The sequence below is a fragment of the Perissodus microlepis genome, chromosome 18, assembly GCF_051167445.1.
Source record: "Perissodus microlepis isolate ML-2025 ecotype Zambia chromosome 18, ASM5116744v1, whole genome shotgun sequence".
In the NCBI taxonomy this organism is placed as follows: domain Eukaryota; kingdom Metazoa; phylum Chordata; class Actinopteri; order Cichliformes; family Cichlidae; genus Perissodus; species Perissodus microlepis.
The window spans coordinates 27,925,882-27,953,238 of NC_140478.1; the positions used below are offsets into that span (position 1 = coordinate 27,925,882).

Here is a 27,357-nt window from a genome sequence, read left to right on the forward strand (position 1 = left end):
AACTTCTGCAGTCTGTTGGCAAACATAAGAGTTTAAGTAAAACATCAGTTATAAAAACTTGTTTCAAAGTAAATAATACAAATCAGTTCTTGCGGCCCACCTGCAGCAGCTTCACAGCCCACACTTTGGAGCTCACTGAATCTACACTACTTTAAACAAAGGAAAAAGTCGGGTTGCTCTTTAGTTTTCTCTCAGGGTGTTCATCTAGTTTGCATGAGGAATTGGACGGTTCATTAAATGTTCACACATAGGAGGATTACACAGTTTGTCTTGTCCGGCCCACCTGAGATCAAATTTGGCTCCTAAACTGAAGCTTCTTCACACAAAGACGCAACGAAACCATTAAAGTAACAAAAACAAAGGAGACATGTTGGTCGAAACACATAATGCCCTGGATTTTTATTTCATTTTGTGACAATTCAAGAGGATTCTTAAGTCTTTCCCATGTGTGTGAGTGTGTGTGGTGGAAGGGTTTACAAAAACAAAAGGGAAAAAAAAAAAAATCATGAATCAACTGGGCCATTGGAATGGGCATTGGGATTGTGGTACAGACAAAGAAAAACTACACGTAGCCTTGTTCAGTACCAAACTCTTCACAGAAGAGAGTGATTTTTTTTGTTTTATTGATTTTTTTAAAAGTTTTTTTTTTTCTTTTTTCCCAAATGAAGGCACCCGATAACTTGTGGTTCATGGCCTTTCAGCCTTCTGGAGTTTTTAAAAGTAGAGAAAACTGTTTCTTTTTTTTTCTTCTCTCAATTGATACGTTCCTTATTATACAGAAGCTGGAATGATAATAAATGTCAGTTACTGCATTTTTTTTTTTTTAAATTACTCCTTATAGTTTCTTTTTTTTTTTCAGAACAAGTAACAAAAGAATGAAGTCTTTCATGGGAAAATAAAAGAAGGGAGATACAAAAATATTTGTTTTAAAAAAAAAAAAAATGGTAAAGGGAGGGGGATTATCCTTTAGAGAAAACTAAAAGTTACTAAGGCCATCTGGTAGAAACCAGAGGCCAAAAATCATACAAAAAGCAGCATCAATTAAAAAAAGAAAAAGAAAAAAAATTATAATATATAGTGCTTAGATAAGTCAGAAGCAGCAAAGTCTTCTGGGAAAGTCTTCATCCCCATTGTTTTGTTACTTGTCTCAGGAATAACATATGTATGGAAGAGCTTTGTGGAGACTGATTTACCCACTGACAAACTGATGCCTACAAACAAACAAAAGCCCCTTTCAGACATTTCAATTAATCTGACGGCATCTGAACGTGTTGGCGTCTCAGTGACATTCACTGGCCACTTTAGCTCGTCTGATTGCGTTAAGTCACGTCAACGAATGAGCTCGCACTAGATCGCATCTGTGCGCGATTCCCCCGCGTCTCTGTGAGCTGCGTTACACAATAACATTTCATCTTTGATTTCGATTTGAAATGAGACTAAAACATTTATCTATGATGTATTTTAGCTGCTCCTGATTCAGAAAAGCCCTCGGCTTGTGTGCAAGGGGCAGGTGGGTACAGCACAGTCAGCAGCACCCACAGATGTTGGTCAGAGAAACATTCAGAAGCGCGGGCTGCACCTCACACAATACTAATCACCACAAATGTAATAAGTTCTTGGTACGCGTGGCAACCACAGCAGCCCCCCCCCCCCGGGTGCGTGTGAATGAATTCTGAACGACAGTGCCGTCAATTTAAGAGACTGATTGAGCCGAATGCTTCACATCACGTCTGAAAAGGGCTAAATACACATCTTCTACTGCCCTGCGCCTGAATCTTTAACAAACACACGTCTGCGTGGATTTAAACAGACACATGGGAACACCCAACAAAAACGGGTGAGCCCCCGGCCATGTTCACAACATCCAAAAAGGGAAAAAAAAATAAAATAAAAAAAAAAATAGTGGGGACTTCTTTTTTGTATAAATCTACCTAAACACTTACTACAGCACAGGGAACTGATGAAGGATACAGTGTATTTAAAAAAAAAAAAAAATTTAATGAATGTGGGGGGAAAACCTCTGTAAACACGGCACAATAAATAGATCAAACAGCAGGTTCCGCACCATGCATGTGATGACATACATTTTTCTGTGGTATAACTTTCACACCCCATACTCGCACCAGTTGCAGTTTGTCGTTTTCTCTTTTTAATTTTAATTTTGATTTTTTTTTTTTTTTTTAATATCGAGTGCAAAACATCACAAATGAACAATTCTGTATTCAAGTAATGTTATATACAAGAACAAGGGTGGGGAGAGGGATATTACAAATATGCAGTACTGTACATATAATTGCCATATTAAGAATTTACAGAGATCTCCTATTAACAGTAACAAATGGGGGGGAAATTGTACGAGACGAGCATTGCAATTAAGTCCCAAACTGTTGCTATGGAAACCCAGCCTTGCCGTGCTCAGTCCGCCACCACTTGCATTCATGACTAACGAATGATGCATAGCACCTTAAAAAAAAACAACACAAAAACAAAAAAAACCCAATGGAGTCACGTTTCCTCAGAGCGGTGTATGAGAGGCTACGTAACCTCCATGGCCACTGTGTTGTCCGTTAGACTGTTCAGTGCTGGCTTGTCTTGTTCGTGATTCTCCCTGAGGGCAAAAATGGAAACTGTTAGCACAGACAGGCTAGCATACACCTGTTACTTCAGTTGTCTTAAAATTAAGCACAACAGGCCTGCTTTAAGGCCAAACAATATCTTTACTCATGTTTCTACAAACTAGAAAAGCAACAGATGAAATCTAAATGTGCTACATTTCAAAATAAAAGCCCAGAAGTAAGTGTTTTATAGTGATTAGACACGTTATTCTTGAGTAAGATGTAGGTGAAAGGTGCCGCAAAAGACATTTTCAGGTTGGATCTATAAGGTAAACATTGACAGGGAAGTAATGTCCTGAGCTCAGTCATAAACATCTCAGTACGCATCCAATCTATGTTTTTTATCTTAACTACGCACATCCATAAATTTTGTGACAACATCTTGCACAGCTGCTCTCACATTGGTTTTGGACAGATTTTCATCAGACACATGAAAAGATGGCACAGGTGGCAAACCTTTTAGCAAGCAGTCCTATGCCTCATATACAAAAGTAAAGTCTCTTCTTTTTTGGTCTATGTCTGAAAATAAGTCTAACATGTCATCCCTGGAATATATCTCAAGCAGACAAACCGTGCAAGGACTAGAAAATGTGGAAGCTGGACAGCTAAACTACAAACTGAGCTCACAAGAAGATGTAAACTTTGAGAGCTGCCAACTCTGCTGGTAACTCAGTAGGTTCATAACATACACATTCAAGAGTGTTCCATGTTGGACATGGCTGCTTTGAGTAAAAGGTAATAAATTAAAAGGAGTAATGTTGACGTTTTCCTGTGTGCTATTCAGCTAGGTACGGCCTTCTGCTTAGAAAATCATTTCACCCCTCGAGTGTTTTCAGTTTTCCTTACCTGGGCACTATGTCCAGCGGCGAGGCCGAGGCTGTAGTGACCTTGGGTTTCTGACAGTTGGCGGCTGCTGCATGGGCGAGCTTTAAGGCGGATGTAGACATGGTGGTGCTCAGTGTCCGGGGTGTGGGGATGCGCTTGGTGGCGGGAACACTCAGCCGTAGGTTGTTGTTATTTCCCAGCAGGACCTGAGTGGTGGTGTTAGTGGTAGTTGTGTTGGCAGGGTGAGTGGTGCCATTGTTGTTACTGGTAGCAGACGTGGAGCTGGTGGTGGTACAGGGGTGGAGCGAAGCAGGTGTCGTGGTAGCAGTGGGAGGAGCCGGGGTGGCAGGGGACGGGGACGCTGTGCTCGAGAGGTGCAAGCCCTTGTAGACACCTGAAGTGGGTGGGGTGGGGTGGTGTTGGAATAAACAGGATTTGGAGAAGTTTTAATTATCACCTGATTTTTTTTTTTTTTATTTGATTTATTTATTTATTTTTAAAAACCTGCTCCTGTTATGAATTTGAAGCACTGAATTTGCACAGCAATTCGGAGTACACAAAGTTTCAAAGCAGCTTTTTCCCTCCCTTCAAAGTGTGAATCATAATCCTTAAAAAATGAGGTACTGTAGATGTGCACACAGGTTTCAAAGCCCCTCGTTCACCTAACTTAACAGAAACTTTAATTTAAAAAACTTTGACAATGAAAAGTTTTTAATCTGTTGCGTGGCAGAAGAAAATGTACAAGCAGGAGGGTTTTTTTCCCTTTTCACCAAATCAGTATTCAAAGAAAAAGTCACTGATTATCAGACTTCAGGTTGCAGCAGTTTGATCTGTGAAGGACACCTTGGTGCCCCGCTTCCATCTCCAGATTAATGAAAATCTAAATTCCCTTTTGTCACTTTTCTTGGTTATCTAGCAAACACTCCTCCGTGAAGCGGCATCAGTCGTTGGGGTGCTGCTGGTGCAGGTTTTGTTGATCTTTCATTGTGCTGCCATCTGCTCTTTTGTATTGAGGGCGTTAGTACTATGAGTACTTTTGTCCCTTTGTTTGCTTTGTCTTGACTTCACTGTCACTGTACTTTAACAATTTGGTAAAGTGGACTTTTCATTTTAATAGTGCTGTTGTAAAATAAATGAAAAAAATTAATCAATTTAGTTTTAATTTCAACATATAACTAGAATTAGAAGCAGTAAATTCAACAATAGCGATTACAACATGAGCCTTCAAAGCTAAGAGGCTATTGGGCAAACCAGTTGTTGTGTGGGAAGCTGTTATACCTGAGGGGGAGAGGACGCCATTGACTCCTGGTCCTAGCTCCTCCTTGGTTTTCAGAGCCAGCAGTTGGTCGGCGGTCACGAGGGCCGAGGCGGCAAACTGAGCACTGGCCTGGTCCAATGTGTTTGCCAGGGTCTGCTAGGAGACCAAGAGTAACAGGTTTACATGATTTGAAGATTACGGGGGGATCAATCAAAAAGTATATATTATATAAATATATAAATTCAGATCACTGTCTGCTGCTGGACAGTTGATCTGCACACTGACCTGTGTGCTGTTGGCAGTGGTGGCGCTGTTGGCTTGCTGTTGCTGGACTTGCTCCAGCTGCTGTTTGTGCATCAGGGACAGCTGCTCCTGATGCTGCTGGTACTGTTCAACTGTGAAAGCTGAGAGAAACAAAAACAGTGTTACAAATTCCCAATCATAAAACAGACAGATCTTTTGACACAAAGAATATTTGAGCCAAGTGGTGGCAGGTTGGCATTAAACCTTAAACCCAGGTCAAGACACGTACCACATGATGCATACGGAGCCTTTCAGATACACTGTCCATGACACATTGTGCCTAATGTATTGCCACCAACTTTCTATCTTCCCAAGAAGATAGAAAGTTGGTCAAATATTTGTTTTCAACTGCTTTTGGATGAATAAAAACCATATTTGGGAAAGAAAAGTAAGCTGCTCCAACAGTCTGAATCAAACAGCAACTCACACCCACTCAATATGCCTCGTGTGATAAGTCAGCAGGGAAGCAAACAACAGTGAGTACAACAAAGGCCAAAGACTTCAGTCACGAAGGAGCATCTTCAGTCTTGGATTTTACTGTTATGCTGCAGACCTTACTGCAAACTGTGCTCATGAATAACTGAATGACCGAACCAGAAACCAATTCACTATGAACAAAGCAAAACCACTACATGGTTTCCTGAATTATTTTTAACACCTTTTGGGCACCAGTGAGTTTTAGTGATGCAATGCATTCTAATGAAAAGTCAGACCAATGTTTGGTAATGAGTACATCCACTTACTCTACAGGTTATTTCTGGTGGCTTTTGTACTACAATAAAACATTCCAGCTTTGATTCATTCCAGCTTTGAGTATATGTGGTAGGAAAAAGATATCGTTTTGGCCATATTCAGGTAAACCCAGGGTACTCCAGAAAATATATTCTCAGATTTCCTGCCTGACAACTGAGGTTTACCACAAAGCAAGATTATACAGTTAACAAGTTTAGAGATGGAGTTTTTAATGTCACAGGTGGCTCTCTCAACCGGGCTAAATCCCTACAGAAACAAAAGTATGACTGCATTTCAATATAGATAGTCTTTTGTAGGAATCCATTTTATATATGCAATCAGTTGAGCCATATGTCATGAACACCAGCAAATAAAGTCCTGCCAGCCACAACAGCATAAAATGTGCACCCAATAAATGCATGAATACGTTTTCATACTTCGTCCTAATTAGCTGCCAAGCCCATTTGCATTGGATCAAATTAGTCTATTTATAGGATGTTATTAGTGGCAAAACTCAAGTCAGTATTTAATCTGAAGTGATAACCATATCTACGGCTACGGGACAGCTGATTAATAGATTTAAACTGATTAAGTTAGATATTAATGGCATCAATAGGATTGGCATTGCAATTTAAATACACCAGGTGGAAATTGTTCCATTTTAAGGTGAAGAGTAAAATATGCCTCTAAGCAAACGTGCAGTTTCTGAAGTAGAAAGCCTGAGTCAATGTCAAACTCCTTCATGAAACCAGTCATATCTGACGTTTTAGGTGTTGTAGAGCCAAAGAAAACCTGAACATGTTTTTGTGGATATTTCATCCACCCTAGTATTTGAATCAAAGTTGTTTACCTGTAGATAACATGGCCTTAAGTTTTTCTTCATTAGTTTTTGAACTGAAAAGTCCTCATCTCATGTTTTAAAGGCATTATGTGCATCAGTGCATTATTGATGTATCTATTCCCTGTGTGCTTTTCACTTCTCAGTTTCATAAGATCCACAATCTGCGTACATCTCCAAGTCACAGCTCGTCCTGTGGCATTACCTCCATCTGGAGCACATGTCATTTTTATTTCTTGAAATCTAACACCGTGTAATTTAATCAAAAATCAACTACTTAAACAACAAGTGCAGCTGTCACATTTGCTCATACACAATACATATTAGTAGTTTCTTGAAAGATCTGTGTTAATTATATCAGTCTTTCAGGTTCTCACTGAACCTTTTCTGGAAAAATCAATAAGCAACTTGTTTTTTCATGCACATCAAAACAACTTGCAGCGATATTAAGACACCCGCCGCCTGACTGCCCTCACAGTAAAACCACCGGGGACCTGTGGCATTTCGTCTCTTCGTCAAATCCATGCATGTCATGAATTCATTTATGAAATCCTGCTTTAACTGACACCTTAAGGAATGAAAGGTAGATTGTATTCATACAGTGTTACCCCCAAAGCAACAGCTGTTCTAGATAAACAAAAAAAAAAAAAAAAAATATAGAAATTCTTGCTGTTGAAGCACAGCCACAAAACAAGGAATTCTGATGAAAATCTGGGAAATAAAAAGCTGCAAACATTCGGTTAAAAATCAACCACACTTGGACATGTGTCCTGAACAAGCCAGCTGGCGACTCACTTTATCACCGTTACTTTTTCGAACTCTCCAAGCGAACGGCATCCATGACTGTCATACCACTGAAAGTGCTCTCACTTTAAATGTTTAGTCATTAGTAACGAGAACCTTCCTGCTGGCCTACTCCCAACACCATTGTTTTGGATTGCAAATTGGAAGACCGTCTTTGTTCCGCTCTCAACTTGAGGACCATGCTATCCTGAATATGCAATAGGATGAGAGCTAGTTCAAGCACTGACATGCCAAAACTACTGAGGACTACCATTTAGTTTGTGCAAACCTTATTAAGTAAGTCTGGCTTTGCTTCCTTTTCGCCCTGACATATACCTATCCCAGCCCTGACAGCAAAACCCGCCACAATAAATAAAAATATGGGAGAAAAATTGCATCCTGAGCTCGAGCAGCTGAGGGCTGTTTTCCAACGAAGTTTTATACAAGTGGAATTCTTGAAACCACAGAGGGATTAAAAGGACATTTTACCTTTGCTTTACTTTTCAGACTGAGAGCCATCTTTATACTGCCTGATGAAAAACTGCCAATTACAAACAAACCACTATATAGCTAACAATATCTAACACTAACTAGCTGGTATCTTACCGTCTCCATGGGTATAAAGTTATGAAACCAACACAGCCCAAAGAGAACACAACAGTGTCTGTCTACAGTCAGATAAGCCACCTACCAGCAACGGGTGTGGGTGCAGGGACAACCCTCCCTGGACGTTGGGAGCCAAAGGGTTGCCCTCCGGTGGTGGAGGCCGAGAGTGGGCGCTTCAGGCTTCGGCTCAGCCTCCTGAATAGAGGGTGGGCATTGTCCAGCTCATGTAGTGGTAGTGTCCGTGGTCTAAAGTGCCTCCATCGGCACGACTTTATATTCAACAGTATCTGACTGAGGTCCGTGGAAGTGGGGGAGGATGGGGAAAGAGAGGAACTGAAGGAGGAACTTCTTTCCGAGGTATTTGTTTCTGAGGTACTGGCAAACTTGTCGGTGGCCGGTGCGCGTGAAGTAGTTGCAGGAGTAGGAGAAGGAGGAGGAGATTGAGGAACAGGCAGGTCAAGCATGTCTGGATCCAGTCCATGGAAAATGTTGTCAAAGTCTGTGTATGCTCTGTCCAGCAACACCCTGAGAGAAAAAGAGGGAGAAAAGGGTTTAACAACTAAAAGTGATCAATTTAGCTGATTTTGCTTTGTAGATATCTACACAGATGAGACAGACGAGCATAGAATGTAAAGCTGGATTCAAATGCCAGCACTTTGCAGTAAGTGAACTCACCTGCCGCCTCGTCCCACGCGCCGTCGAGCCATGCCCAGGCATCGTCGTGGCATGGTGACTGTGGTGAGACTGTAGCGAAAGCGAGCTTCTGCCAAACCACCCTCCCATTGTCCACACCACGGCCAGCTACCCACCCGATCTTGACGAGCCTACGAAGACAGACAGGACACTTAAGTTCACCTTATCCACTCGTTCTTGCAGTTCTCTGGGTTCAATACATCTGACCTGTGCAGCTTAGAATCAATCTGCAATCTCATCAGTGAACAACATGCCCCAATATATTGACTTCAGTACTGGATAGCATTGTTCAAGTTATGTTTACAACATTGTAAGGGTTTCCTTAAACATGTAATACTAATTTTCATTATTCATTACAGAAAACTAAGGTATTCTAAGGAACAAAATGTAATGTTCCTTACAGCATAGTACTGGCAGCCTGCCTTCCTGCGAAAGGCATAGGCACCATCTGGGTCGTTCTCCTCCTCTGCTTCTGATGAGCCTGAGTGCAGCTGTGGATGAGAGACGTCAGAGGTCAGTGTAAGGTCAGCTGAAGAGCAGAAGTTATAGTACTGAAGCCAGAAGCCTTTGTTAATTTTTTTTTTAATTTTAAAAAATAAAACATGGTTTGGCAATTTTGAGAAGATTCTTGAAGACAAAGGGCAGAGTTTAGCAGCGGTAGTGGAGACAAGAAGAGGCCGTAGTGCACAGCCAAGTGGCTGCAGAGACAAGAGGGAACAGAGTTTCCAGTATGTGTTGTACTTCATAATTAAGCAACAGAAGACAGATGTTGTCTTTTTACACTATTCAAAAAAAACCAAACCAAAAAAAACAAAACAGTTTTTTTAAACAGTGAATAAATCAATTTTCTGAGAGTGGAGGATTATTTCTGTAGTCTCATTTTGCCCCAAACTCAATAGTTTGGGGCAAAATGTAACACATCTTTTCACCGAGTACTTCCTCAAACTTTAAAATGAAAAACAAATGGAAAAAATAAAAGGTAGAGGAGAACGAGGTCATCTAGTACAAAGCAAGGCCCCGACTTGGAGGAGTTTGACTTTCTCTGTCACAGCATGTCTGCGAGTGCAGACGTGTATGATGAGGGCCCAGGCGGCAGCACACCTCCACTCCCTCAGGAGGCCTACACAGTAGCCAAAGGGCAAGCAAAAAGACAAAACTGGCTGCAAACTGTCACACACTACCCAAAATGGACCAGGTGAGAGACACTGATCTGGAAACAGAGGGAACTGCAGGCAGCCAATGAGAATCCTTTCAAGTTTTATTCCCTAAGGACTTCTGTTTTTTAAATTAAAGCCCAGATTCACTCAAGCTGAACTGAGTACTGAAACAGCTTTTATGCAGGTTTACCCTGATATTTTTTCCTCCCCTTTCAATGATTATAAAATGAGTCTGGCTGTGCCTATGTCAGCAGCAATAGGCTCCAGCCCCCGGTGACCCTGCAGGTTCTACAGTGAAGCAATTGCCTGGCAGTGATTCAAATCTTTCAGTTTGAATTTAGATGCTAAAAATAATTTTCAAGTATATAAATCTTTGATTTAAATCATAGCCCTCTTTAGCATCCTTTGGGTTCTGTACCTACACAACTCCCCATCAATGTTTTCTATTAAGCACCAAACAATATGCAGCCAGAAAAACATATTTTCTGGTATCTGATCAGTTTTCAGGTAGAGGAAGAAAAAGAAAAAAAGAAAATAAAAGCCTAATACAGACAGGTGGCCTTCCCCCCATTCTTCCTGCTGTGTAAAAACCTTACCTGTTCTTTTGGCTTTGTAGCTAATGAACCTTATCGCAGCATAACAGCTGCTGCCACTTTGTTAAAAAAAAAAAAAAATACTATTTCAAAACCATGCAAACTGGAAATAACCCAGTGGCACCATGCAAAAAGTCAAACTACAGGAAAAAAATGTTGTGCAAAGAATTCCTCTGAGGAAAAAGTCCCAAGCTTGATCTGCGTAACATGCTTGGCTTTACATGAATGAGCGCATTTGCTTAAGCGTGCAGGTACCTGGGAAAAGGGCTCATCATCCGAGCTGGGGAAGTCGTACTGGTTTAGGTCCTTGGCGTTGAAGACAACCGGACCTGTATGGTGGGGTGTGCCTGATGATGGTGGCAGCACCTTCGGCTTCTTCTCATACTTCCTTTTCTGCCGGGGAACTTCTGTCTTCTCAGGCTACAAGAGGGAGAGCGGCCAAACTTAATGACACTGCAGAGGCACTTTAAAGTACACCTTTAGAGACTGCAGCCCAAGGGCAGCCTTTTATCTTGCGCAGTTTTCCTCTTAAAAGATTCATTATATTAACTTTTCATACCACCATTTTCACTTTTCCTTCTTGGTTGCATTTTAAGCAGGTCAGTGGTTTAAAAACACGACCTGCAACAATGCACTGACCCTTCAATTCTGGATATAAGCAACTTTAACTAATTCATCAGATGTTTTTTTCCCCCTTTGTCTTTTTTGTAAGACTCATTTTTTCCTACGGGCTCACCTTGGACTTGTAGTCCTTGAGGTCCATATGGTCCTGGTGTCGGTACTGGTTGGTGAGTGGGACCAGGGGGATGATTTGTGGCCTCACCAGTGCCCTTTCAGCCAGAACTTCTGCCATAACCTCACCACCAAAGTCTGACATGACATTTCTGGATGAAAAGGAGAGGATAACTTCATAAATCTAAATGTGAGGCATTTCAAAGTCGTTTAATTTGGCACAAGTCCACAAAAAAAAAAAAAAAGTAACAAGTGAATAAGAATCTGCTATCAAGGTGCTTTAACTTATGTAGCAACGTCCTGTGGGTGCAACCTGGAGGCTGGCTTACCTCTTCTCAAAAATCTCCAGTGTGAGGTGCAGCAGCTCTCGCTTGCTCTTCTCCCTCCTCTTGATCATTTCCAGGATTGTGACGGCTCGGCTGAGATCTCTGCGAAGCTTCAACATCTTCTCGTACGAGGCCTCGTCATTTTTACGGTTCTAAGATGTAAAGCGAAATTTACAAAAACAGGGATAAGAAATAAAAACAATCCCCAAAAGCAACACTGATTGTATAGGACTGCAGAAATGCAGAACTAAAAATTAGCAACAGTAATTGAGAGCACCGACCTTCCTAGTTTGCATCTTCTCGGTGCGTCGTCGGAAGGCCACGTAAGGGTCACTGGTGCTTGAGCCGTCCCGTTTCTCCTGCTTGACGGTGGGGATGAGGGAGTTGGCTTTGCTGTTTTTCCTCTTGCGGCTCCAGTAGTCAAAGACCTCTTTGATGAGCTCATCATCCTCTTTCAGCAGCAGTTTGGCCTCAGGAAGACTCACAGCCTGCGAGGGCAACAAAGGAGATAAATGCAATCACGTTAGAGAGCAGTGAGGGTGACAAATCTGACACTGCCTACCATCAGTGGTTTCAAGTCAGTGTTAGTAACTAATGCAGTCTTAAAAAGTTCTTCAACCGGTGAATCTCACTTTGGAACAAACCTAATATGAATTGGTCTGCAAAACATTTTTTACACTTCTAACCTGCTGTCCACTGCCTTTCTCCAGCCGGTCAATCATTTCCTCAAACTGCAGGTAGCTGATCTCCATCTTCTTTTTCAGCTTGTTGACAAAGGCCTCATCATCTGAGTCCAGGTCGTAATCTGGCTGCTCTGTGTCCAAGCTGAAAGCTGCATGAGGGAGGCAACAAATAAATAAGTTTATTTTTATTTAACTACAAGGAACGATACAAAGCATTTAGATTGTTTCTGGACAAGTTCACACAAGCTTGCTTTGGTCCACTAAAACATACAGACAAGATGCAGGTAACATGGACTCATTCCACTCATTTGGTCCAGCATCTGTTTGGATTCCAAACAGTTCTTACTGTTTATTCTAATGCTGAAAAAAAAAAAGAGTTTTGTACAGGGGAATATAACCAATTATTATTATGGACCAAGCAGCAACAAAACACCTGCTGCATAAAAGATATAATCAAAAATTAAAGCGTTAACTAGAATAAATGAGTGTTCAGCAGCTGTTGGACATGAAGGCTGAGGATGCACTGAATGATTATCAGGCTTAATTACACCAGATTTGCCATTTCAGACAACTGGAAGGAAGGGCTGTCTGGAGACCGAGTGGAACCAATGAACAGTAAAGATTATCTGGGTGTTTGTTGTAGAGTGTTGACACAGTGCGTTACGCCTACTGCTCCCTTTTCCCACCTCAAATTTTTAGGCCAATCTGTTATATGCCATTTAAACATCAGTATCACCGAAGCAGTTTCCATTCAGAAAGCACTACCAGGATGCAACCCTAAAGCCACGTGGCATCTGAACCGCCCTGATGCACAGGAGGCAGGCATCAACCAATGACCTTATGTAACCACAAACATTGCTTTTGTCCAAAATGTGCGTTTATGACTGTAAACCATCTTTAATCCGAGGCGGCCATAAAACTGCTTCGCAAACCTGCATCGAAGCAACACCCTGACCAATTGAGAGCCAAAGCAGAAAGATGCCCGTGTACCACTTAAAGTGGACATGAAACACTGCATGTATAAAGTCTAAGTTACACCATGGATCCCTGCTCCTAAAAACAGACACTGATTTAACATTGTCTGTAAAGCTTTTAAGAAATGCTTAAAGGTTTTTAAACATGTTAAGCACAATCTTGTGCCATTACAGAACAGCAGTAAGTGGTTCTTATTGTTTGGCTAGCTGCATTGAAACATGGAAGTCTGTTTATTGTTAGCCTGTTTGAGTCACCAGACTGACACACACACACACGGGAAGTTACTTTTTTTGTGTCTAAGTATGTAGCAATTCAAACATCACCTTACCAGGGATGTTACTGGAAAATCGATTATTGATGTTACTGGTAAGCCTTGAAGTGGTCTGGACTGAATCCTTTAGCAGGCTAAGCCACATGGTTGACACCCTAGCTTGATCTTACTGATCTAATTCTGGGCTTCTCAGGAGGGCCACAAATGCACCACAGCTTCACAAAGCAAATGAATACAAAAAAAGGAGTCATTTTGAGTTCATTAACAACAGAATCTGAAACGAATTTGCATTCCTGTAGTTTGTTTAAAGCCAAAGAGTCTCATCTCAGACATTCAAATAACCACATTTATTTTGCCTGAAACCTCACAGCCAGCTGCATTTATGCAGGCGCATCTGCCAAAATCAAATTAAAACATCTATGCTAACTGAACTTATACCTGCAGAACAAAATGTGTAGATCAAAGTATTCGCAGTTTCAGCTTTAAAATGAAACCCTCACTTCAGATTTAATTACACTAATTCACTTTCATCTTGAGATGCCAATTAAGCACAATAGATGGGCCAGATGGTTATTGAAGAGTAAAAAGGCAAATTCACTTTCACCAGCCAGGGCCATTAATTTGAAAATTTTTAACATTCAGCATCTTTTCACACCACTGACTTAAATATATAAAAGGTTTTTATATGCATGGAAAACGGCAGGCCTGCTTTTGTAGAATTTTAAATACTTTTGTATAAACACTAAACTTTCAAGACTAAGACTGATGCAAACTGGGTTTTCTACTTGTTTCAACCCATCCAAGCCTCAGACTAATTTCAAGGTTTTCTCTAACTAGACAAAACATGTCATGTGATAACATTGTATGTTTCAGGTACAGCAAATTGCTTTTCTTTTGAGAAACAATCACAGCAGACCACTTGTGACGCAGCCATGGTTACTAAACGAAGCCGTGTAGCAAAATAATTTCCTCCAATTTCACTACTGGAACAGGCAATCTCGAGTTATATAGAAAAACATGACAACTTCAAGCTAACAAAGCTTAATGCCAAAAAAAAAAAAATGATAAAAGATCTCAATCACCTAAACTGGCTGGGATCATTTTACACTCTAAGTAGCAGCCAACTTTCTACTTTATTAAGTGGCTTGCTTTCAATACAGGACATATTTAAATGTCAGTTCAGGTCACCTTTCCCCCCTTGCTTCTTGGAAAAACTCTACGGCTACAGAGCTGAGGGGAAAGTAAATCTAATAACATGAGTGACAATTTTCAAATTAGAAACGCAAGTAACACTGATGTGAAGTGTTCAACTCATTGCAGCGTATAATCTTTGCTCAGCAAGCCCCCACGTGTCATTTAACACATTTGAAATAAATGAAGGGAACGCCATTATAGGCTAATGAAAACAACTGGGGCCCCTAATCTGCTACATCACACTCATTTTCTCTGCATCACAAACTTTCCATCAGAGAAGCCCACTTACGCTGTATGTGAATTAGCTGCTTTGGCATCTTGAAGTCTCCAGGGTAGAGGGAGTCGTAATAGGTGATGTTGCTCTCCGCCTCCGGTACTGGGATGACCATGTTGTCCCGCTTCTCGCCATAGACCTGCTGTGCCGAGATGGCCCGCTGGAGATGGTGTTCCTAAAAGAAACGCGGAGACGAGGTGAGGATGATGTCCTCTTCAAAACAAAACTTAGCAAAGAACTTTTCTTGAAATCAGCAGGTTGATATGAAGGCAAGAGACAGAATATCAATGCTGATGCTTTGTAAACATTGTTAAAAACAACTATCAACCGATATGATCGCCAAGCTGAAGGACAGACATGTCGAGTTAGGTTTAAGGCCATTTTGTTTTAACTGTAAAATTTCATTCTTAGAATGCTTTGGCAATGATAAAATAAAATATTAGGTTAATTTAAAAAACAAAACAAAACAAACAAAACTCATGACGTCAGCAGAAAGAATGCTTTGTGCCAGATTTGGCAACGAGTTAATTTGCTTGTACCTTGCTAGGCAAACACACAGTATTAAATTAACTACAGAATAGAAATCCATACCCAGTGGATTGCGTCTAATCAGACTTCAGCTTCTGTGACACTTAACCTAACTTTCAAACTTCTGATATAGCCAGCAGATATTCAGGCAAGAATTTCTGCTTCTGTTTGCAAACTCCTAATGTGATTGGCCAGTACCAGACTCAAATGGAAAGAACTAAACATCTCATCTAATGCCTACAGAATTTACATGCAGAAGTTGTTCATAGCAATTAGACTATTTACATTTTAAAAATATCAACATTGGTATGGGTCAAGCGATAGTATGGTCACGTAATACTCTCATATGCATAATTATAACCTGACCTTGCTTGTCCAGGGATTGTCAAATACAAGGGAAACAGCTTCAGTCGATCATCTCATTCAAGCATATTTTAACCAACAGATCCCTCCATAAATACTCTTAAATACTTATTTATATACCTCATTCAAAGCTAAGCACAAAAGGGCTACAACAAAACAAAATATTGAACAACAAACTTGCGACCAGTGCGTGTATTACTTAGAAAAGAAAATGGGATAAAATGAAATGTGGTATCCTTTACACACAGAGCTGTGCAATCAAATTTTAATTGAAATTACATTTCGTCTTCATGGGAATAGTAAAAACAAGATAATCAAAACTATCACTGTGCCATAACACTTGCAATAATTGTCTTGTTTTCCCCTTAAACACGTCCTTTTACTTTTGCCTCAAGTCCAAAACAAACTTTCCAGACTTGGAGATTCTGTTAATTTTAATTCACCCTTATGATTCAAATGGAGGGGAAATCTGCTTAAATAAAAGTATCCAGACCAAAATAATTGCATTTTTCTGTAATCAAGACACCCCAAGACCACATTAAAAATACACATGCATTTGGACAACTGCAGTAATATTCTCTTGCATGCAGGCATTACTGGAAATTCTCAGTGTGGTATGGTTTTGGCTAGCAAGTTATGCACTAGAGTAAGCCAACCCCAGCTACTGGCACAGTCTTTGTACTTGGGAACTGACAGGTTAAAGTTCGACCAACATCCAAATGAACTGGTTTAATTCTAAAACGCACTTCTATCAGGCGATATCTAGAAAAGCTGAAAGCTGGGGTGACTGTAAAGAACTTGTAACCCTGCAAACTGAGTTCCAGGAGGAAACCAGACACGCACAAGCTCCAAAAATGACAAAACAAACACACTTCTTGAACACAGCTAACTGTCAGTCTTGTACACAGCTCAGTATCAACATAACCATCAGTGCCTCCTCATGCTTACTTTGTTGGAAAAGTTGATTAAAGACTAAAGACATTTCCTGTTTATTTTTAGTTTGATGTCAGCTCCACTGAATGAGTACAGCTTATTCAGTGATGAATATATGTTTTACATACATTCAAAAGAGATGCAAGCCAGTTTAAAAACATTGGCAACAGTTAGTAGTGAAGTGAAATGCATCAGGAAAAAACAGGTCATCAAATAAGTTTAAATGATTATTATTACCTGTGTCTTTAAATCACTAGCCAAACATTATGTGAAAACAACTGAAGACAACTCCTCACAAAGGATTTGTTTTGGTGCTTTTGTTTTCTCAAACTTGACTGCTACTACAAGCCTTTATTGTAATATGGACTTAGAGAAATACGCTCTGCACAAATTAAAATGAAAATCAACAATGAAACTCACACTGGAAACTAATTCAAACTAAATTTAACCAAAACCAAAAATTTAAACATACAAAACACATATGTAGTTTGGATCCTAATAAAAACAAGAAATAACAATTTGGCTCTAGAAGTACAAGTTTTAGCTAAACGATCCAATCATTATCTTAAGAGCAGAAATGGAGGCTAACAACATTTTTTGCCTCATGGCAGGTAAATAAGAGATGGAAGCCTACTGCTGCCAAGATTGCAAGCTTGCTGAGGGAAAAAGCCAGAAAGCAGGAAGGCAGGCAGACAGGCTGCAGGACTGACTAACTGGTTTGTTGGCGGGCTGTTTGTCTGAAGAGTCGGAGCTGCAGAGCCTTTGGCCCAGAGCCGGGCACCAAGCCACTGGCAGGCATTTTGTCAACAAGGCAGCGTGCTGCTGGCCTCGTACAACAGCTCTCCGGAGAGAGGGTGTGTTTATCGTTTTCCCCACGGCTGTCAGACATACAAGAGTAGTTTGGGGGGGGGGAGGGGGGAGTATTAATGCCCAGAGAAGGTTGATAAAGTAAGTGAATGAGTCAGTAACTGGTCCGTTATTCAAAGCAACTGAACTTTGTCTGTTGCCAAAAAAAATCCCTAATAAGTCCGTTACCGTTGTATAATCACATTTATCCTAGCTTAGATGGGCTTTGAGAGGGTGACCAGTTTGTCAGGAATAAATGCACCAAATCTGTGATACCATGCTACCACAAGTGCATTTGTTTTTACGTGACTGCACAAAACAAAATGTTCATAACTGGGCTATGAAGACATGAAGGGCTGGGCTACTTTAAACGATGCTTTGGTATTTGTTTGTAATTCTGGTCATTTACATAATAGTTAATTTATTTATTTGAGTAAATGAACCCGGCTTAAAAAGGTTTTTATTTTATCTGTTTTTCTGCATTTTAACACCTTGTTTTTGGTTCTGATCATTTGAGAAGAAAGATGCTCATGCTTGAATAACTCAAACTCCAATGCTGACAACTGTCCTTTAGCTCTGGTTCAAGCCTCTTGGGGGAAAAAGGCAAAACTTCCTCTCTGCAGGAAAAACCCAGATAATCCATAAACAAATTCTGAGGAGGAAGTACTGAACGGCTACATCCAGACTCAGCCAATTGGACACCTAGTGCCTAGGGGTGGGGGAAAAAAAATCGATACTGTGTAGTATCGTGATATTTTGTTTGCCAAAAATGTATCGATACAGGGACAGCAGAAATCGATATTTTGCTACAAAAAACGTTTTTGTGGACTGGAACATGCTCCGACTTCAGAGCATGTTGATCAGCTCCTTTTTCTGAGCAAGAATCCTGACATTCCTTCACTGTCCAAATGTGTTTAACTTTTTTTTTGGCAGCAATAAACATGTTTTATTTTAATTAAGTTTAAAACTTTTTTATTTAATGTAAAATTATATTTTGTTTTAATTTACTTTCAAATTCTTTGGTTGCTGAAGGGGCTGCATAGTTTTCATAAATTTCATAGTTCAGAATAGCTATAATTGTACCAGATGGTTGCATTCAGTTAAGTTGGACTACAAACCGTTCAAGTTCGTCAACAATAAAACTGACTGAAATGAGAGAAAGACTGAGTGTGAGACTTTGATATTAGATAAAAGTAAACTTTATCAATATTCATTTTATGTACAGAATCTGAATATCGCAAAATATTTTAAAAAATTGCAATAATATCGTATCGTGCGTCAAGTATTGTGATAATATCGTATCGAGGGATGTATGGTGATTCCCACCTCTACTAGTGCCCCCCCTCAAAAAACATCAGCTGTGCAGATAACGCTGGAGCCACTGCTGCTTCTTTAGTCACCGGATGTGTTTGCATTTTACATGCTTCCATTTGCCCAACATGTACCATGTCATATTAGTGCCTCACAACTTGTCTGATAGACTGAAGCAGATGAGAGTAGAAAATACTGCACATATGCTGAGTGCATTACTTGAAAGATTAGCTTAATATATTTAATAATATAATATATTATATGAGCATCCACCATTCAAAAGCAAAACAAATCCCATTTTTCCAGCTTAGCTGACATAACACATTTCCCAGTGTTAAAAAGCATCAGTGTCATGCACCACCAAGCTTGGCACACAGAAGTAGAGACCCTGCAACATGTGCACTAGTTAAGTGATCGAAACATTAACATGAGAAATGTAACTTCTGAACTTGGTCTTCTGAAAGAGGCAAAACAAGCAAAAAAAGATCAATTTTCTCTTTACAACACCAAGCTGCCATTTCAATGCACCAGAGATTTTACTGTTATTCAGACTCTTACAGAGACCTTGAAACATTGCTGCTCTACCACATTGAGGGCAATCTATACAATCTCATATGGTCTGCAGTCATTTATTATATATAACAAATGCAATCAGATGAGGATCATCTACGAGACAAGACTGCAAAATGTGGACTAACCATCAGAACAAAACTAATTATTTTAGAGATGCTTTTCAGAACTATCCAGTCAGAAACTACCAGTGGAAATAAACAGAGATTAAGGTGATTTTATTTCATGAAAAACATAATTTTGGTGAATTTTCAAGGGAGTATCTACAGTGGCTGCTTTTTCACAGGTTTTAATCAACATCTGTTTTTACCAATTAAACAAACAAATTTGTATTCCAAATAAATATAATTATAATGAATGATTACTCATACCCGTTACCTGTAAACAGCAAGTCACAAGAAAAACAATATAAAAACTGTTAGGAAAGCAAATTTGACAAAGTCTGACCTTCAATTTATAAGTTTGTGCTGTCATCCGCAAAACTTTCAGTCTACAGTCCTAAATCTACTTTATGGTGTCCCAGAGCAGTGTTCATCACCACCATTTGCACTTTTTGGGCCTGACAATATCCTGCACAGTCTGTTTAGTACACCCGAGGCGAGCGGTTGTCTTTTACATTTATCGTTGCCATGTGGTGCTGCGATCTGTTCTGTTCAGCCAGGGACTTTTCCCCCCCTTTCCTAATAGCCTCTCCATGGTGCCCTGCAAACATAACCCAACCTGACTGGAGTATACTTGAAAGACATTCCTTATTTACTTTGTGCATTTCAATATTAAGTTTCATTCCATTTTAGTTTTTAAAAATGATCAAAACTGTAACATTTCTATTAAATAACCTCTAATGTACTCTAACAGTGTGTAATATTGTCTGCTAGCAAGCTTTTCGTGGCTAATCTTGTTATGCATTTGACTGGAGAGCCGCCACAAACCGTTTGCCTTATAAGTTATCTTTAATTTAAAGATCACAAAGAGCTCTTTCAAACTATATATGCCCAAATAACATTTTCATCATGTCTTTGTTACATCTTTCTTCTACTTTATTTCCACCTTTCCCTTCTCACCTCAAGCCACATCTCCTGAACTGGTTCTAATAAAAAAATAAAAAAAGTCCACAACTTGATGTTTATTCCTCATATTGTTGCAAGCTAGTTATAAGCTAACGTCACACCAGCTAGTATTAGCCTTGTGTATCCTAAAAACCACACTCTGAGAAACCGTTTAATTAACACTCTCAAATCATTTAAGAGTTAAGTGCTCCATGTCCAACAGTGTTAGAACCACTTCAAAATTTCACTAACAGCAGCACTGGCAGGCAGAAAAGACCAGGATATCCTCATCTCACCCCAGTATTGTTGTTCATTGGCTCTTTAACTCATGACTCCTTTCACAAAGTTTTACAGCCTCCTCAAGAGTAAATAGATGTGGAAACAAAGAATACTGATAGCTGAGGTAAACCCACTGCATATGAACAGCAGCCAGAGTTTGTCCTAGAGCAGCCACTGTAGCTAAAACTGGGCAGGATAAGAAAATAGAATTTGGGGTACTGTAATCTACCAAAATCTAGTGGTCAGGTTTTACACACTGTACCTTTAGGTTTTTCAGTTTTATCATCTAGCATTGCATTATTCTAATTATACTGACCGATTAGAGTTCAACTGCGGGACTTATTCTATTTTGTGACATACCTGCCATACTTTACTTTCCATGTTCTAATGGTTCTGGCTTTATTTTAATGTTTTCTTATTTCTTTGTTCCACCTTTTTAAATTTAGTTTAATCGCTAATTAATTTGTGCATTTCCTTTGTATCAGTCTTACAGGCCAGTCATTCATCTGATCTGCACTAACCTGCATGAATGAAACCATACAAATACCTTTTAAACATGCAACATATGCCACCACACCTCGTTGCACTTCTACACTTATATGTTCCCATCTTATTCCAACTCTGCTTCCAGGTCCCTCTGCTAAAACTTTATCGACTAAACAGCCTTGAGCAAAAACACATCGCCTGCCAAACCTAATCAAGCAACGTGGTTGTTTACTTTCCTGGCTGTGGTCATTTGCCTGACAATAAATAAAGTCAGATTGAGATGAACAGTCAGAATACAGAGCATTGGCCGATGCCCTTGTACACACACACTTCCACTCGTTTCCTCAAATACACAGAGGAGTCCAGAAATAGCCCTCTAAAATGACCACATCGATCACTGTCAAGTCTGCTGAGCCAGCCGCGGCCTCCTCCACCTTCTCCAGTCTCGCCTCTGACAGCTACTGTCCCCGACACTGTAAATGCCACTTAACATGATGGACAGCCGCAAGGGACAGTCTGGTAAGAGGCTGTTGAGGGATGCTTAGCCACAGTACAAAAGCAGTTTTATGCAGCGTGTGTGGGAGAGAACGATATTCAACACCAAGAGTAAAAGAGGTGGGAAAGTAATGGCAGCTACGAGCCTGGGTTTTTCTCCACAGTTGGTCAATTCAAACTCTGTGGGGCAGTTTGTAAAGTAACAAGCAATTAACTGAGCAACTTTCCATCCCGCTTCACACATTAAAAGAAATGGGGAGAGAATTTGCCTCGGTCCAGACCTTTGATCCACTCCAATTCAGCCTGCTTTATAAGACGATCCAAGTATTTGCAACTTGAATGCAGCCTCATAAGTTAATAAGGCTGTGATAATTTACCAACCCCCAGCCCAGTCTAAAATGTGCATAGTCACCTTCCGGGGATTACTATTGACGTCATTAGCCATTCGCAGATCCAAATGCTCTACAATGAGTCCCCACCAAAAGTAGCAGATCATCCAAATTCTTTCTACTCAAATAAAATGATCAGTGTGGCTGTGCCCAGATGTTATTATGAAGTTTAGTTTTCAGGAATCCGTAAAGAGAGGTTACAAGGTTTAGTTAGAAGAGAATTAGCTAGTTAGTTTAAATCTAATGATGACAGACCATTTTCTAACTTAGACTTAGTAAACATATAGCTCTGCTTTGGAAGTACATTAATAAAGAAAAGTAGAGATGCGAGGAGGGTTTGTGAATGTGGGCTAGTTGATGTAAATGACTGGCACCTCCTGGCTCGTGTTACCCGAGGTACAGAGCTCGGGTTAGGTTGACAAACAGTGCAAAACAAGGAAGATACAGACTTAAGATGTTGACTGTCCCCAACGGACAAGAAAGCTTGTAGAAGCTGACAAACAAGTTATGTGCAGTGTTAAAATAAAGCCGCTAGCTACTGTTAGCCATGCTCTGAAAATTGTCACACCAATGTTATGCACAGCACTACACATTTTAGCAGCATCTAAACCATGTTTTGGTTCATTCACAATGTGATTAGTGTTAAAATCCCTTAAATTCAGCTGGAGAGGGAGGAAAACCAAATAGAAAAAGGCAGAACTAACAGGAAACTGCAAAGATTTCTGTCAACCAGACTCATTGCCACTGTACATGGACTGATCGTGCTTAGATCCCTTGAATGACAATTTTAGGCCAGGACTGTAAATGCACACAGCAACTGTACATACGCTGTTTGACTGTTTTCTTGAACTGAGCGGCCCTGGTTTACATGTAAAGTTTACACACTCATCCTTTAATTAATGGGTCACAGAGTGAGCAATTCCACAGGAGTTGTAACCCATCTGGCAAACTTGCCAACTCACTGGCCTGAAAACCCTGCCTGGAACCTGGTGCACAAACACGTCCAGAACCAATCTGTCAACAGTCAAACGGGAAGTGAAACAGCTGACGCAGGAAGCTATCTAGTTGACATCGTGTAGCCAGCAGAGACTTTGGACAGGTGACATGCCCCACTTTCCCACCCAGCAAGGTCACAAGCAACAAAAAAAGAAAAAACCTGGTGTCCCGCCAGAGCATGTGGCTGTGTGTATGTACAAGAAGCGTGTCTGGAAAAGAGGCAAAAACAGATGCCTGTGGGTTCCCAGCAGGGCTGCAGACACTGACCTCACTTTCACCCAAACGTAAACACGAGACAAAGTGTCTGGCTCCAAAACAAACACGCTACATGTGCTGAGGGAATTTCAGCAGTGACAGCTCTTTGGTAGATCTACGCTACCAGAAATACACAAACACGCAGAGACCGGCCTGTTGGACAGAGATACGATGTTTGAAAGCGTTGACTATTCGTGTGCCAAGCAGGGTTACAAGCGTTACGAGGTGTCCTGTTGCCCAAGCTGAGCAGAAAGATGGACATGGAAGCGCAAAGTTGTGAGTTCTCAATGTCATGAGTTCAGCTCTCTTAACTTTTGCTGAAGTTACGAGCTGGTGCAAAGGAAAGGAAAGTTGACAATTCAGTTTAAAACCTTCCCTGATGTGCCAGATTTCACTAAGCGTATACTAATTCCTTTTCAGTATACTCTTAGTGAGGTACAGTCTCTGCTCAGAATTGTATAAATTTAAACTGTTGAGCCATACATTGAACACCATCACTGAAAGAAGCAGCGCAGGAAAAATGTTTTTAATGCTTGATCCTATCTGCTACCTGGTATGTTTTCCTGCTGGAAATGCAGCTAATAAAAAACAAAGACGAATGCTTCGTATATTTCAAGGTCATTTATCACCAAGAGTATTGAATCTGTGGAAATAATTTCACTGGCTACAACCTAGAGTGATTTCCACACCACTTCCACTGAGCTATGAGACCGAGTCAATCCCAATGCACTCATGTTTAAATGTACAAAGTCTCAAAGCTCTAATGTACAAGAGGGGGGGGAAGGTGCAATAAATGGGAAGCTGTAGCTTGATAAATTTACAATATCAATCATTTTCTACAACACTGCTTTAATGTTATTTTTCTTATAGACTGATCTTTATAACCTCCACACCCTGTTCACTTGACGGTGCCCGACTGTGCAGAAGCAGCAGCAAATGATGCATCAACCACTCGCTTTTATGAGTGTGTGCAAAGAGCCTGGAGCAGACAGCCTGGGTTAACAGAGAAAGTTGATATCAGTTACTGCCGTGATGCCCGTCACCTCCGACTGGGCTTTTAGGCTTTGTTGAGTCAGGATAATTAACAGAGTTGTTTTTTTCACCCTCACAGCTGAATAATTTTGGTGCTGTCCAGAGGAAAAATAACCAGGACTGAATTTTTAAACAACTTGTTTGTATTGAGCATTGAATTTACTCACGCTTAAAATTAAGTTTTGTGCATCCAACGGTGATTTCGGGTAACAAACTGTCCTAACGTGCGTGCATCGCTACCCTCCAAGAGGCCCACGTGGAGCCAGAGAAAATCTGAACATACTATGCAGCGTCTTCCTACTCGTTTCAGAAATCTTTCTATTAGCAGAGTGTCAGACTACCCAGCACTGCACAGTCTGGCTTAAATGGTCTTAAGTGAAACATGCAAAGCTGATGCTTTCTCTGAACACTTTCAGACTGCAGAAAATAAATGCAGTTTTTGCTTTCACTGGGTCAAGCACATCGCTAAGGGAGAAAAAAAAGAAAAAGGGACCACGTATCCCTGTGCAAATTAATGAGCGTGGAGGTAAAACAAATAATATGTGCTCCTACAAAAGCTAAAAATACGCACCAGCAGCAGCAACTACAACAACATCAACTCAAAATACATTTCCATCTAAAGTCTGACGCAGAATTCATTACAGACAGCTCCCAACACAGAGCGGCTGGCACGCAGCAGGCCTTGGCCTACCTCTTATGATAATATGACTGTTACATAACCAAGCACTCCAGCTGAGCAGAGCACAGACTTTGAAGTGACAGCAACCCCCACCTCCTCTCTCCTCCTTCCTGCCACCCTGATCTCCTCTGGAGCGCCACGTGCGCTGGTCTGCCAGCCCGCTGTGCCATCTGACACACTGAACCCCTGACACCGAGCCTCCACAACACTGGCTGCAACACACTTTGCTTGAATAATTTAGGAAAAAAAGTATCCAACACAGATCCCTGTAGTGATATCCCCCTCGTGTACTCAACCTTACATTTAAACATCAGACAAGACTGCTGGGTAAGCTGTGTAGCAGACTCCTCAGAGAAGCAGATATATTGTTTAATACTCCCGGGATGAGAGCACTGCTGTGTCAGACTACTGCATAGTAAATTGCATAAAAAGCGAAGAACAGGAAAAAGAAATCCCACAGGGTGCATGTGCCTTACAAACCCCCCCTCCCTATTTTTGAAATAATCACAACAGCCCTGTGGGATGCAACAGGAAGCAGAATTTGTTAAGTCACTTGCAGGGAGATCAAACTAGAAAGATACGTTTCTCTAACAATTATCTGCAAGCTTTCATGAGTTTTGAAATGTAACAATGTTCTTATATAGTCAACTATCAATGCACATAACCATTTAGATGCTCATCCCACAGTGGCTTAACTGTGAAGTAACAGGAAACACAAAAATAAAGTTGCACAACAAAGTCCCAATCTTATTTTGCAATATTTACTTACACAAAAATTATAACATATGAACCAAAGCACTTTTAGGTAATTTAAACGATCTTTTCTGGTTTATTTTGATGTTTAAATATTCCTTCTATGCACAACAGAATGTCACCACATTGCAATGAGAGATGCCGGTGACAGCACCTCTGGAAAATCGACATCATTAACATATTACAGAGAAGCATCTTCTTGGTTAGAGTGACAATAAGTTATTTACCTGTGTGACTGCTGCACATGCAATAACTTAATTGCAACAACATATAATAACAAACCCACAGCGTCCATACTAATAACGAGCCGGACTCGCCGTATGGAGAAATCATAAAAATGTGGCACCAGCAGCTGCATTCATGACACACAAGGCTCTGTGCAGGAAAACAGCAAGAAAACATTTATATCAAGTCAATGCAAAACGAACACCGCTGTGTTTTCTCCAATGCATGGCCGCCTTGTTGACATTTCTGACTGATGGTAGCAAAGATGCCACATAATCTGAAATCACTAGCTCCCCCTTGCCCTGGTCCGCTGCAATTACGCCAACACAAGGCCCCGTCCTGACAGACGAGACAAAATGTCGGAATCGCTCAGGTCACATGACTCCTTTGTACTCAGAAAATCACCTCACGCACAAATATGCCGGTCAAACCGGACAATTTTATCCAATAACGACACAAAGCATCCCCGCTTTGCCCAAAAATCCGTCCGAGCCCCGTATATGAGTCGTTTGCGGCACAAAACCGTCGTGTTTCTCCTGAGAAAATTGGCGGCCATTTTGTGAAAGCTTGCGCAGAAAAAAGAGGGACGCCTGTGATCACGTAAAAATGAAACAAAACGTATAAATTCATATTTTCAAACGGTTAAAGCATACCGATTCCTCTTCTTTCTCCATCCCCGTCGGCATCTGCGGCACTGCCCGGTTAATTGATGCATATTCGTGTAGGTCGGGTAAATCCTCACAACGGAAGACGGGTAGTGGCTTGGAAGCGTCCAGCGCCCGTGCCCGAAACGACAATTTACTCATTTTTCACAATTCGAGGTGCAATATAAATCTATCCGATCTCCTAATATTCACAACGGTACCGAGTGGAGCTTTCATGGATGTTTCTGTGCGGTTAGTCTCTATTCTAACGTTCGAATGGTTGTAGCTTGTATTTAGGGCGTCGCCAACGGAGCCGGGGGAAGGCCCGGATCTTGGTCGCTCTCTCTCGGACTGTTTTTTTCCGACGCTCCGCTCCCTACCGTTGGTTCAGTGCGCCATGGACAACATGGCGGACATTTAAAACTCGTTTGCTCTGTTTCGCTCGGAGCGGTCCAACCCCCAGTTCGTGGACCGACCATTCCCACACGGTCCCGAGCGCTTGCGCGTTGCGGGGGTAGGGGGAAGGGGGTATTTCTTGCAAACTAACTCCGTTTCCACACATACACATAAATTATTGAAATAAGCACCGGGAATGGCCGAAATGTATATCGTAAACTAAAATGAAATACTTTTTCAAATAAATAAATTAAATGACACAAGTAAAGTTGT

General features: G+C 40.8%; 1 protein-coding gene across 3 annotated transcripts in view; it reads right to left on the bottom strand.

The window, feature by feature from the left end:
- Positions 1-370: 370 nt before the first annotated feature.
- Positions 371-27,357, bottom strand: part of LOC146368073 (enhancer of polycomb homolog 1-like) — a 35,245-nt gene continuing 8,258 nt past the window's right edge. The window contains exons 1-14 of one of the 3 annotated variants that reach the window (XM_084911807.1): positions 26,698-27,256; positions 14,874-15,033; positions 12,148-12,293; positions 11,743-11,949; positions 11,465-11,613; positions 11,140-11,287; positions 10,659-10,823; positions 9,055-9,144; positions 8,636-8,784; positions 8,046-8,485; positions 4,984-5,102; positions 4,719-4,851; positions 3,462-3,834; positions 371-2,608 (exon numbers count right to left, since the gene is read on the bottom strand). In XM_084911807.1, the coding sequence (XP_084767933.1) occupies positions 2,536-2,608; positions 3,462-3,834; positions 4,719-4,851; positions 4,984-5,102; positions 8,046-8,485; positions 8,636-8,784; positions 9,055-9,144; positions 10,659-10,823; positions 11,140-11,287; positions 11,465-11,613; positions 11,743-11,949; positions 12,148-12,293; positions 14,874-15,033; positions 26,698-26,850 (2,505 nt within the window). In that variant the 5' untranslated portion in view covers positions 26,851-27,256 and the 3' untranslated portion in view covers positions 371-2,535. Of the gene's footprint in view, positions 2,609-3,461; positions 3,835-4,718; positions 4,855-4,983; positions 5,103-8,045; positions 8,486-8,635; positions 8,785-9,054; positions 9,145-10,658; positions 10,824-11,139; positions 11,288-11,464; positions 11,614-11,742; positions 11,950-12,147; positions 12,294-14,873; positions 15,034-26,697; positions 27,257-27,357 lie in introns of those variants that run through there. The other 2 variants (XM_084911806.1, XM_084911808.1) reach the window with 2 other exon arrangements.